General features: G+C 29.0%; 1 protein-coding gene and 1 pseudogene across 1 annotated transcript; one reads left to right on the top strand and one right to left on the bottom strand.

Annotated features, from left to right (window-relative positions):
- Positions 1–8,552: 8,552 nt before the first annotated feature.
- On the bottom strand, positions 8,553–10,006 carry LOC111303719 (Thioesterase superfamily protein). Its single transcript, XM_022900127.2, has 3 exons — positions 9,708–10,006; positions 9,461–9,601; positions 8,553–8,894 (listed from the first exon to the last, which is right to left on the bottom strand). The coding sequence occupies exons 1-3, from the start codon at positions 9,897–9,899 to the stop codon at positions 8,751–8,753; spliced, it is 477 nt and encodes a 158-aa protein (XP_022755862.2). The 5' UTR covers positions 9,900–10,006; the 3' UTR covers positions 8,553–8,750.
- Positions 10,007–11,226: 1,220 nt separating this feature from the next.
- Positions 11,227–13,230, top strand: LOC111302669 (protein OCTOPUS-like; annotated as a pseudogene).
- Positions 13,231–13,682: the final 452 nt, after the last annotated feature.

The following is a 13,682-nucleotide window of genomic DNA, read 5'->3' as shown; positions in this document are numbered from 1 at the left end:
TCTCTCTCTTTGCACTTTAATTTATTTCTTTTTTTTTTTCGTACTTCATCATAAATATTCCAATTTTTTATTCTATGAAAAAAAGCATAAAAACATTAATTTTTTTTTGGTACACTTTCACTTTTTTAAACTTCTTTTTTCTTTTTTCTTTTTTATTTTCATTTTCAATGGCATCTACTTTTTTTAATTTTTGAGTTGTGTAAAATAAAAATACCAAAAATTTCAAGAAAATATATTAATAAAAATAAAAATATCCATCAAATTTAAATTATTTTTCTTATATGCATATCTTTAAATGAATGATGAAATACTTTATGACAAAATTTAAATAACAAATTTAATTTAAAAAATTTTATCTCAAAAGATAATTTAAAATTTATTATAAAATATAAATAAAAATGAATCAAATATAAATAAATATTATTATATATGTGGTTATATAAATTTTTATAATAGTTTATATTCAATAAAAAAAATTACATTATGTTTAAACTCAATTTATTTAGATATTAAAATATTCAAGTTTGATTTGAGATTAATTCATTTAAGTTTGTAAATATTAAATAAATATGTTCATAAAAAAATATATAAACAAATAACTAAAAATTTGCTCTTATAAAGTAATGACTTGAGCTCCTAAGAAGGAAGATGACATGCCTATTTATAAACAGTTTCTGACTTTACATTATAAGCAAAAAAATCTTTATTGGCCATTTTAAGTTATTAAAATTATATTTATAATAATTTTTTTTAAAACATTACAAAAAATTTTTAATTTATGTTAAGTAGAATTTTGAATGTATTAATATTAAATTATGATTAAAATCTTATTAAAAAATATTTAATCATAAAGTAATCATCTTAAAAGAAATTTAAATAAAAATATAAATAAATATTTATTAAATTTATTCATAAATATTAAATGAATTTATTTATGAATATAAATAAATAAATAAAATAATTTGTTATTCATATTTAATTTATTTATTAAATTTAATAAATAAATAAAAATCGAACATGTTTAAATTTATATTTTTAATAAAAAGATAAATGTCATAAAAAATATTATTCTTTTATCAAAATAAATTTTACTCAAAAATAATAAAAACAAAAAAAAAAGGGCAAAGGTGTGGTCAGCTTCAAGGAGTGGCCGACAAAGGAACGGTCCAGATCAACGGTAAATTTACATGGGGCAACTTGATTAGTGGGGCCCTCACACGGTTACAACACTTTCATTGGGCAGTCTTCCATATATTTGCACAGGTTACAATCTCAAGATGGAAAACACTGGGTCCCGCTACATCTTAGACTTTATTTCGAAACGTGGGAGCATCTGGTTGGTTAATACATGGTCATGATGGAGGCCAAGTCCTAACTAGCCAGGGTCATAATTGATCCATTGAACTGGATCCACGTAGGAAGTTAGAAAGCGTACATGGTAGCAGCAACCGCATGAGATTAGTTTCAACTTGGCTAGAGCCTTTTGGCACACCCTTGGCCAACCCAACCAACAAACCGCCGCCACTCGCATTTCCACTCGCTTTTTAGCGCAATGTTGGTCATTGGTTATTGGTTAATTTAGTTTATTTTAATAAAATAATAATAAGAAAATTAAAATATTTTATTAATGTCAATGGAAAATTTTTATCAACGTTATTTTTTATTTAAAATTTTAATATTATATAATATAATAAAGGTTTTGGTTTTAATTCTTTAAATTTAAGTTCTATCAAAATAATGGACTAACAACTTAATTAATGAAATTGATTATTATAGACAACATTAATTTTTTATTATTTTTATATTTTAAAAATATAAAATTTCACTGCTTTATTTTAGTTAAATTAATTGAATTTATATCATTATCTTATGAATATTAATAAATTAGATAAGATTATATAAATTTTCTATTGTTTAACCTTGTATCAAACATTCTAACCTTTAAGTGAAATATTTTTCTAATAATATTTAATCAAATTTGACTAAAAATTAATATGAAGTACCATTTATTAGATAAATTGTATTATAAATTAGTGCATTGCATATATCACTCAACTCATTTGATTTTTTTTCACACATGTTTAAAATTATTTTAAATTTTAAATTTAATTATTAAGATTTAATTTTTAATAATTTTAAATGTAATGTGCTTGGTTGTGCACAATTATTTCTTTTTGCTCTCCTCCCTCACCTACGAGCCCTTAATCAATCCAACCAAAAGCGGTCCTCTTTTGACGTGACCAAACTGCTTCACTGCTGTTGTCTTTTGTAGATGTTTTTTTTTTTTTTTTTTAATATATCATTTTTTTAGTTTAATTTTTAAAATTAAGATAAAATATATCGTACTTAATAATTTAAGATAAATAATTATAGGTCGTGCATTCGAAATACTTTCAACAAATTACCATCTATATGACTCAAACTTAAAATTTTTTTGTCAAGGAAGATGAATCTTAACAAATTAAACCAACTACTTATCAATAATCTACCATTTGAATATTTTATTATTTATACTTAATTATTAAACATATAATTATTTTTGAATCTACAATTTTTTAGTATTAACTTTAATGTTATTTCAATTTATCTAAAAAATAGTAAATTGATTTAATATCTAAATTTTATCTTAATCAAATATTGAGCTTTTGAATTTTTTGTTCTTTTTTTTTTTTTCTCAACCCTACCTAAAACACCCATAAAAATATAGAGCATTTGTAGGTTCTTTACAATTTACAACTTAAATGAATATTTACCTACTAAAGAATGTTAATTTAATCGATAAAAAATAATTTTAGTCATTTTGTGTTCAAATTTATTAAAAGATTATAAAAAAATAAAATTTATTAAATTCAATATAAATGAAGACCAATTAAAAAATATATTACACCAAGCTTAAAAACCTTAACACTCAAAAAAATGATTAATTATGTAACGTCTCTAATTTCACATTGAAAGAATGTGTAAATAATGAATAATATATATAAAGATTTAAACTCAAATTAATGAGACGTTTTTTATGATATAAAATTGTGAGACGTTTAAGTCAAAGTAAATAATGCGTAGCAAATTATGTGCAAGTCTTTACAAATAGTATCAAAATGATCATCAATTGACGATAAGTAAATAATATATCATGAGAGTCATTAAGTACTATATGATGATAAGTCACCTGTAAAATCTTAACATCTAGTATGATTTTAGTTGAATGGTTGACTCGACTCAACGGGAATTAAGTGCTACATCATAAGAATCACTAAATATTATACGATGACGAATTATTTTTATAATCCTAACGTCTGGTGTGATCTTAATCTAGTAGTTGGACTCGCCTTGACAAGGATATTAAGCTTTAAAGATGAAGAGATTATAACGCTTTCAATTTTACATTGAAAGAATATGTAAATAAATAATGATATATATGTAGAGATTTAAACTTAATTTTATAATAAATTTTTTATGAGATAAAATAATTAATTTTTTGAATCAAAATGAATAATACATCATAGATTAAATATGAATCTTCCCTAAGTTACTTAAAAAAAAAAAACTAACAACAAATTATTTGCTTTATTTGTGAATGGCGGTGTATTTGGTAGTACCTACCTTTCTTATTTCTTTATTTCACTCTATTCAAATAAATGGACAAATTGGTTTTTTAAATGTCCTTTGTTATAGGAGTGCTTTACTTACCAAATCATTGGTGTCTAGATTTTCATTAGGATTTCTTAGAATGAAGGGCTCCAAATTTTTTTTTTTCATTTATTTTTAAAATCTTAGAATTCTTTTTATAATTTGTGATCAATAATTTTTAATAAACTCATCAAAATTACAGTTACGCATGAATTTTACATATAATTTTTAGATTCAATAATGTGTATAAAAATTCTCAATGAATTTATTTATATATTATGAAATATATTTTTGACAATTTTAAAAATTATTGAAAATGAGATGGTTTTCTTTGAAGTCCTTGATGAATATTGTAGTTAAAAAAAAAAAAAAGGCAATCATGGCTACTTTAGCCTTTATTCGATCAAGTGCTTTCTTTTTCAAATAATAGACAAATGATCAACAAATTGTTTAAGAACATTTAGGCACAACTGTTTGAAATATGCACTAGCAAACAATTAAATGGATAAACAAATGGTGGCTTTTTTTTTTTTGGAAAAAGGGTTAGTGTGTTTGACTTTTTTTTTTTTTTTTTTGATAAATCCCTTTATAATGGAGTTCCAACAACTCAAGGAACTCCAATGTGGTTGAATTAATACTTTGAATGAATCCCACATGCATTTCTCATTTTCAATCTCTATCATTCATTAAAGCTAAGAGCCCCGTCCAATTTATTATTTCACCCTCATTTAAAATATATATTTTAAAAAATCTAGGTAAAAAAATTAAAAAAATTATCGAATAAAATTTTAATAATTATTTATATTTTGGATATCTTATTACAATTAATCAAATCCTAAATATTTTATTTCAAATCAATTGAATTTTTAAATATTAGTTTTCACCAAATTAAACTTTTAAACATCAATTTTCATTCAATTAAACCACTGATTAGATGAAAATAGTTTTTTTTTTTTTTTTTTACTTTAACAAAGATTAAATCGATAAAAATAAATGTTTGAGAGTTTAATTGATTGAGAAAATATAAAAACTTAGATGATTATTAAATTTTATTTTAAAAACCTATTTGACCCTTTTATCAAAAATCTAATATCAACATCAAGATGTAAAAAAATTTTATTAAAATTTTGAATAATAAAAATTATCTAACACATCAATTTCAACAAGCTCAAAATTATAATTTTTTCAGAGATGATCAAAATATATATTTCGTCTATATGATCGAAATGATTTTGAAATTTATTTTAATCGATTTTAAAATCATATTTTTTCACATCAATTTGATGCATTTAAAATTTCTCACAAAGATCGAATTCATAATGCTCGTCGAATCAATCAGTATATTAATAATATTGTTTAGTAAAAAAAATCATCTAAATACTCTAACATTTTTAGTAGGTAGTAAAGATTTTAGTCATGGATATTGCACTTCTTAAAATATGAATGTAGCTGTAATTTTTTTTTTTTTTTGGTTAAAAGAAATCAAAGCTATTGCAATCTAAGCTGGGCTTGGGCTGGACTAGGAGAGAAGTTAAGATCCAGTAGGAAAGATTCCCGAGTGCCACGTGTAACATGTGTGACTTCGGGACTTTAGGTGGCTATTAGGGTAGGGCCCGCCGGTCCTGCTCCATCGTCAGCCTTTGTTGTGGACACCTCGAATCGTGTACCAAATTCAATGAGAAAACGTGTCCATTGACTTGTCAAAAAAACAAGAATTTGCCCTTCATAATTTATATTCCACATTCTTTTTTATTTTTATTCAACGCTTACACAAGTTGGAAACAGCAGCAAACTTAATTCAATTAAAAAAAAGTTTTTTTATTCGTTAGAAATAGTTTCTGATCTCACAATAATAAAAGTAGTTGGCTGGTTCTCTGCAAAATTTTCAAATTAGCTGCTGCACCAAATTTTTTATTTTCTTAGACAGGTAGCGTCGTACTTTGGAGAAAAATAATATAAAGTTTAAATTATCAAATATTAAATCTTAAAAATAAAATGTATGAATAAATTAAATTAAGATTGAATTCATCAAAATTTTCTCTTTTATACTTCAATCAAAATCTTCTATTATTATAAAATACTAATAATATTCTTTTTGGGTGTTCAACGGCTGTTTGTCTCATTGTTGTTCTTCAATTTTCCTCTTATTATTTCATCAAATGAGTTTACCAAAATTGAGATAATTGGTAAGATTGTTTTTTTTTTTTTCAGTTTTAGATTTGAATTTAATTGATAATTTTTTGTTTGAAATTATTTTTAAAATATGATTAAAAAATTATTATTTTTTACGTTATCAAATACTATATTTTTTATTTTAATTAAAAAAATTAAAAAATTAAATATTTATTTATTCCTAAATTTGTTATATCAAAAATAAAATTCCCCTTATTGTGAACAGTAACTTAGCAAATTTCAGACAGCAACTCCAATGAAAGTGGAATGAAAATTCAATGTCCAAATTTCAGGGTGTTTTTTTTTTTTTTTTCCCTGTCATAAATGACAAAATATCAATTACACGGTACGCAAAAAAAAAAAAAAAAAAAAATCAATTCCGACTTCCGCCTTTTTTCTCGAGGAAAAAGGGTGCATTGACCCATTCAAGCAATTCGGAGGTAAGGGAGAAAGCGATTGCAAAATATTTATGTGAGATAATGATAACTGAAGCACCGTCAAAAGGTTTGTTTTCCATTAAGGGAAAGATTCCTTTTCAATGGGTTCTTTCCCAAAAGTGGAAAAGTCGGACACGCAGTGTGATTGAGAATTAAGGACAATGGGTTCAATCGTGGCAATGTACAATGTAGCCAGATATACCAATTTTACTCAAATTTAATGAAGAATCAGTTTTTTTACTCTAATAAAAATAAAGACGAGTATAAAATTTTGAAAATAAAAATGTATATATTTTTAAATTTTTTATTAAATATGAATATAAAAATGAGTAATATAACTTTTATCTTGTATATATATATTATATATATTTAACAAATTATTTTTTTATTTAATAATATAAATTTTATTTTATATTAATTAAAATTAATATATTTGTATTTTAAAAATATATACTAATGACAAATTTACATAAATGTGTAAAATAAAAATAAAAAATAAAATTTATTTTATTTTTTTTATAGAATTACATGTATAAAAATTGCTTATACTTATTAAATATCTATAAAGATAAAAATGAAAATAAATTTAAAATATTTGTTGAACATAAATATGAAATAAATATAGTATAAAAAATTAAGAATAAAAATGAAAGATGTTCTATGCATCATATCTTGCTCATTAACATTCTTAAATTCAGCTATGGTGCTTTTTCAACTTACAATAATTTTGCAATCTAGGAAGGAAAAAGTATTGTTCTCATTTTACAAAGATGATATTATTTATATGTACGCCTATAACGCATAAGTTTTTTCTTTAAATGTTTTTAATAAAAATCATAGATGTTAAAATTTAAAATTATTAAATATTATTTTTTAAAAATAATTATATGAATAAATTAAATTAATATTCAAATTTATACGAATTAAATTTGATATATTAGGGTGAATTGATTTCAAAAGATGTAGATTTACACACCAACATTATATTTAGGTGCTCTTTAGCAGACTATTTGCCACTGGACTCATGCACAGGTGTGTCCAAACGTCCCCTTAAAAAAATTGAAAAGGAATATGGTAAGAGTAAATTGAATCCATGCAAACAAAGAGGGTGGCTATTTTGGGTAAATCATCGCTGTCTCTTGCAGGTCTATCCGGTGTGTGTCGTAAAAAACAAGTCTATACAAAACCTTCATTCGGCAAAATTTATAATTGCAAAAGGCTTCTCAAAAAGGTATTGGTCCGGGTCGAACCCGTAATCTGAGATGGGCTACTTGAGAAGCCCATTTTGAATGAATCGAACCTCTTTTAAGAAGGGGCCATTGCTTCTGCCACCTATGAGTTTGGATTTGGCCTATAAAACTTCAAATCAGGTTTTGACATATCTACATATGCCATGCTAGTTGCAGGACTTCTGGAACATAATAGACTGGAAATGATTGAAACGCACGACTACTACGAACTAAAGGAAATCCCTATGACAATATTTTGGCAAGTTCCACAGTATTTCCTGATAGGGTGTGCAGAGGTTTTTACATCCATTGGACAGTTGGAGTTTTCTATGAACAAGCACCTGATGCAATGAGAAGTTTCTGCTCTGCTCTGTCACTCACTACTGTTGCTCTTGGTGCCAACTTGAGCTCTCTGCTTGTAACTATTGTTACCAGTGTGACTGCTAAGAATGGGAAGCCCAGGTGGATACCAGACAACATAAATTATGGTCAGGTTGATAACTTCTTCTGGCTCTTGACATGGCTAAGTTTTCTAAATTTAAAATTTTTTTCTTCAGTGCCATTTGGTACACATATAAAAGGGCAGTGCGCACTCTTCGTTGATCATAAATGTTAGCTTGTTGAAGCAACTGTAAATTATTCTCTCGCTGCTTATGAAGAAGAATATCCCCCCTTATCATGCATGAAATTCGGTCTCTTCATGTTAATGTTTCAAAAGAATGTGATATACCATACAACCAAACATGATGAAAAAGTTGGAGAGCATATGTTATGACAAAGCAAAAACCACTTCATTACATATTTTCCATCCATGATGGTTTATGCAACGGTTTCTAACTCAAAGTTGGAGGGCATATGCAAAGTTGGGGCCGAGAAAGATAGATGACAGAATGTCAGCTCATGTCCCCCGTGACAAAGTGAAATACAAATGCAACTGGAGTGTATGGGGCTTACCATTGACCCTTTGGCTTTTGCAATGGTATTAAGTTATTTAAAGCAACTATTGTTCTTTAAGACCCTAATGGCCACACAATTTTAGTTTCCCCCTCCATTTCATGTGCCAATTTGAATCCCCTCAATAATCTGAATTATCACAAACAACCAATAATGAAAGAAAAATTGTGACAGAAGTTATAAGAACTTACACATTTGCCACAATACAGAATCTTTATGAAGTTAAAAAGCACATAACATACTTGCAAGAAAGCAGTTCAGTACAAAGTAGTACTACAACATTCACCAGTGCCCTAGAAGGATTTTCTTACAGAAACTTGGAGTGGAACTAGAGTTTGCTAGCTTGTTTACCAAACAATGAATGCCGACCTTCAGCAATTAACTCCCCTGTTACCTTGTTTCTCACAAGAACACTTGTTCCCGAATAACTTCCTCTTTGTCCTAAAACCTTTGAGGTAATCTCTAACTCATCCTGCAAATTGCCTCCCAGGAATCAGAATCATATTAAAAGAGGTATAACCAAATTCTCTAACAGCTAACTAGTCTAAAAGAAAAAGAAGTATCAATGGCAGGCCCTTCGTTCTGCCTGACAAGGATCATAATCTTGGACGGAACGGAACTGACTATCAAAAACCAGTGGGATTATAGAAAAATATGTTATCATTTCCCCCATCAGCTTCACAACAGGAGGCATGTCATAGATCCTCTTCCACCTCTACAGATCAAAATCCTCAAGAAAGGGCGAGATTCAATCTCACATCCTTGTTACAACTTTATACTAATACACTCTTCATTTTCAATCAGTCCAAATTCAGATAGTGAATAATAACCCAATAGACTCAAATTCATTATCAAACTGAGTAACAAAATCGAACCGGAAAGCAAATAGCATGCCACAAAACAAGAAATAGCACTAAATTCAATGCATTCTGAGAAATGATGAAGCATTATGGAAATTATTAGTACTAAATTCAAAGCAACTCACAACATTAAAGGACATAGAGATTCTTGATTAATCTCATAACAAAGCTGACTTACATTGAGCTTAGCTGTTCCGAGAAACGAGATGGTCATGTCGACTGAAACATTCATAGGAAGACCTTCGACATGGACAACAGCCCCACCAACTTCATCAACAAGATTCGCAACAGCACCTGTTGCTAAATTTCCATTTTTATCCTGTCAACGTTAATTTATTAAAAAAAAAAAAGGGAAAAGAAATCAACCCAAATCTCATATAATTCTAATTCCATGGAATTTGAGATGGGATTTTTGAATAGCTTACGGTGAGGCGAGGAGGGACTTTGAAACTGCAGGAAACGAAGCCAGGCTCGACTCGATCGACACGGATGCCACGTAAGGCGAAATCTTCATAGAAGCTGCACTGGGAGCCGACTCGGTGAGGGTGAATAGTGAGTTGAGACACACTCGCTGCTTCCTCTTTGTTTAGTTCCAGGAAATTTTTGACCCTTTCCATGTTCGATTTTGTTAGCTCTCTAGCGGAGATTGTGAAAACTGAAAGCTATCAGATAAAAGAATTATCGCAGTCCCCGGCAATTCAACCGGGTTGGGTTGGATTGGACCTGAAAATACACATGGACATTGGAATCAAGCGGATCAATCTTTGACTTCATTTGAAGCCTGTTTAGCCTAATTTTTTCTAGAAGCGGGCGGCTTGAAAAATAGTATGGGCTTTGTATTTGATTTATTTTTTAAAACAAATATATAATATTATAAATTTTAAAAATTTGATTAAAACTCAAATTGATTTTTAAAAAAAATCGATTTGATCATAATCTAATTTTATAATTCGGTTTAATTCATTGTTTTTTAAATTTAATTATATATATTATTTTACTATAATTTTTAATATATTTATATATAAAATAGTTGTTTTTATTTTATAAAATTTTTAAGTATGTATAAAAATTAATCAAAATATATTATTAAATTTGATTCAAAATTTTTTTATTTTTTACATCTTAATTTAAAATTTTATCCAAACTTAATATATATTTTTTAATATTTTAATTTAATTCAAATCAAATAAAAAAATAATTCAAATCAAACACTATAATTTTAAATTAAAATTTAATTTTCTTTATTTTTTTTCACCTATAAATATTATTGCACCCCTTAAGGCCGCAACCTACTTTATGAAAAACCAGTAGAGCAAGGCATTCATTAATGGTTTATAGTAATATATAAAGTAGTAGCACAAGGTTATCTTTTTTGCATTATTTGTTTGATTTTATTTTTGAAGGTCCATTATTTTGTCCCTACAGCCTACACTAAGAAAATTAATAATTAAATTTTATTTCTGTAATGAATACCATTTATTTTAGAAGAAAACTTCAGAGTGCAAAAAACAAATTGGTGTCTTATGATTAGATTACAACCAATAATTTGGAGCCCCCTTATTGATTTTGTATGTACTATAAGATTGCATATATTATCATTTACTTGTTCAAAAATCTATTTCTTCATTTTTATTTTTTTGTTTTGTATTAATTTTTAGGAAATTTAAAAAAATTTAAATTTTAATATATTTAATATTAAAATTAATTTTTTTCAATAAAATTAAAATTTTATGTTTTTAATATTACAAAATAAAAAAATTTTAAAATATAAAAAATAAAAATATATAATTTTAAGATATCTAATAAAAAAAATAGAAAGGGGAGTATGTATTACCATTTGGAGGAAAAGAATAAAAATATAAATATAAATGAAACGAGGTAATTTAGATAAATCCACTATTTAAATAGTAATTAGACAATAAAACCCAAAATTAGAAAGGGTTTAACGAGGGTTTTCTTTTTCTCTTCCGAGTAGTGTTACTCTCTCTGTTTCACATTCTATCATTTTTTTTTTTTTCTCTCTGAGCATGAGCTCATTGCTTGTGCTCAAGCTATGACTCTGCAGCTCCAGACCCAAACTCACCGCCACCGTCTCCCCAGCTGCCACTGCCACCCTACCACCACACCCGTCACTGGCTTCTGCGCATCATGTCTCCGGGAACGCCTTGCTGGCATCCGAAACAACTCTCCCACGACGACGCTTGTTCCTTCCACTTCAACCTCCCAGCTCCGCCGGTCCAAATCCTGCTCCGGCGGCCCTAACCCATCCTCCTCCTCCTCTGCCGCCTCCGAGCCTCGCCGTAAATCTTGTGACGGAAGGGCTCATAATACCCTCCACGACCTTTTCGCCATCGATGACAAAATAAAAACCCCCAATCTCAACCACTATCCTTCAAAAGTTGAAGCTTTTCAAGGCTTTGAAGAAGAAGAGGAAGAAGAAGGAGAGTTAAAAACGATGAAGGAATTCATAGATCTCGAATGGGGAAGCAAAGAAACTTCAGGGAAATCTTTATGGGAAGCAGCTTCGGTTTTTAGCAAGAAATTGAGGAAATGGGGGAACAAACAGAGGAAAAAGAAGGAGAAAATTGAGAGTTTGGTTCTTGAGAAGGCAAACAAAAGGGGATTAAGAGAAACTCAGTCGGAGATCGGGGAATATGGGTTGTTTGGGAGAAGATCTTGTGATACTGATCCTCGATTATTAGTTGATATTGGCCGTTTATCTGTTGATGATTCAAGGTTTTCCTTTGATGAGCCAAGGGCTTCTTGGGACGGTTGTTTGATTGGAAAGCAGAATCCAAAGGTTAACAAGGAAGGGAATGCTGCTGGGGAAGAGAGATTGAGTGTGGTAAAAGAGGAAGAAAGGAGTAACCCTGGTGGGTCAGCTCAAACGAGAGATTATTATGCGGATTCTTTGACTCGAAGGAGGAGAAGTTTTGACCGGTCAGCGTCGAATAGGAAGATTAGCCTGGAGGAAGCTGAGGGAGTTAAATCTTCGATTTTGAATGCTAAAGTGTCTCCTGAGACTGTTGGATTGTTTCACGGGGCGAAGCTGTTGGTTACCGAGAAGGAATTGAGGGATTCCAATTGGTATTCTAATATGGAATCTGGTTCTAAGGATGTTGACTTTGTTGCTGCAGGGGTTGGTCAAAAAGGTTTTAATTTGAAGAAGACAATGGGGTGGAAAAATGTTTGGAGTATCTGGGGTTTGATACAGAGGCGAAAACAGAGTGAATTTGGAGATAAGGAGAGGGATATTGGAAGAGATGTGGGTCATGGGAGGCTAGCAGAGTCGTTGCAGAAGCTTAGGGGGATGGCTAATGGAGATGAAGATATTAGAGGAACTGTAGGTGAAGGGACACTGGCGGAGTCATTGCAAAAGCTGAGAAGGTTGGCCAATGGAGATGAAGGTAAAGGTATAGGAGGAAATGTGGCTTATGGGACGCTAGCAGAATCTTTGCAGATTTTAGAAGGGTAGCCAATGGAGATGCAAGTAGGAGTATTGTAAGCCAGAAGCTTATGCGGAGGTATAGTGTTAGTGCTCGGAATTCAGTCGATGGATCATCTCTCTGTGGAATGAGTGTGACTGAGTCTAAAGGCGATGGTGAGAAGAGAAGGGATAATTTTATGCTGTTGCAGAATAGGAGTTTCAGGTATTCTCCTAACAACCCTGATAATGGGCTATTACGGTTCTACTTGACGCCATTGAGGAGTTATAGGAGAAGCAAATCTGGAAGAAGTAGGCCAAGAAACTCAAACACTGTAAGTGGGATTGTACTGTAATGACTCTTAAATTTGTCAAAAGTAAGAGATTATGTTGTAAAAACGTGTATGAATGTATTTCTCCTTGTTATATAGATTAAAAATAAAAACACCACATCAAATGGTCAGCTTTCTTGTGCTAATCATATGTTTTTCTAATAATGCAGCAATGGAAAAAATGGAGCAGTATCTTCATATTGTTAGTATAGTGAGAATTGTTGCAGAAATGTAGCTTAGTATTTACATGAAATGAAATCAAATTATTCAGATTTTCCCCCTTTTCCAGTGATGGATTGGCAACTACTTTCTTCCGTTGCAAAAATATGAGAATAAAGGAAAGAATTATAGGTACGAAATTCGACTCTTAAAACTGTTAAATGTAATTTTTTAAAGATGATTTGCATGAACCAATTAAATTAAATTTTAATTCGATTGGTAAGTACTTTTATTTTTCCCTTTTTGAACCTTACTTGGATAAGTTCCCATTGTTCTCATAAGATGGACTTGCCTTAGACATGGAATGATAGGAATCATCGCTTTGCATGATTAGTTCTCACATATAAAACAAAAACTTTTGATGGCAAACATTATTTTCCACCTTGCTTGTTGTCCCAGAAAAGACTACAGAGCATAAAAGATAA

This window comes from Durio zibethinus, chromosome 13 (genome assembly GCF_047325235.1).
Source record: "Durio zibethinus cultivar Kanyao isolate XHJ-2024 chromosome 13, ASM4732523v1, whole genome shotgun sequence".
NCBI lineage: Eukaryota > Viridiplantae > Streptophyta > Magnoliopsida > Malvales > Malvaceae > Durio > Durio zibethinus.
The sequence above is the reverse complement of the archived record's forward strand: the minus strand, read 5'-3'. Positions and strand labels throughout refer to the sequence as shown.

Bases quoted from the DNA above. Each gene is read 5' to 3' on its own strand.
- LOC111303719 (XM_022900127.2), bottom strand. From the start codon at position 9,899: ATGGAAAGGGTCAAAAATTTCCTGGAACTAAACAAAGAGGAAGCAGCG. The intron at 9,602-9,707 runs GTAAGCTATTCA...TAACGTTGACAG, and splicing joins AAGTCCCTCCTCGCCTCACC to GATAAAAATGGAAATTTAGC. The intron at 8,895-9,460 runs GTAAGTCAGCTT...GGCAATTTGCAG, and splicing joins TCGGAACAGCTAAGCTCAAT to GATGAGTTAGAGATTACCTC.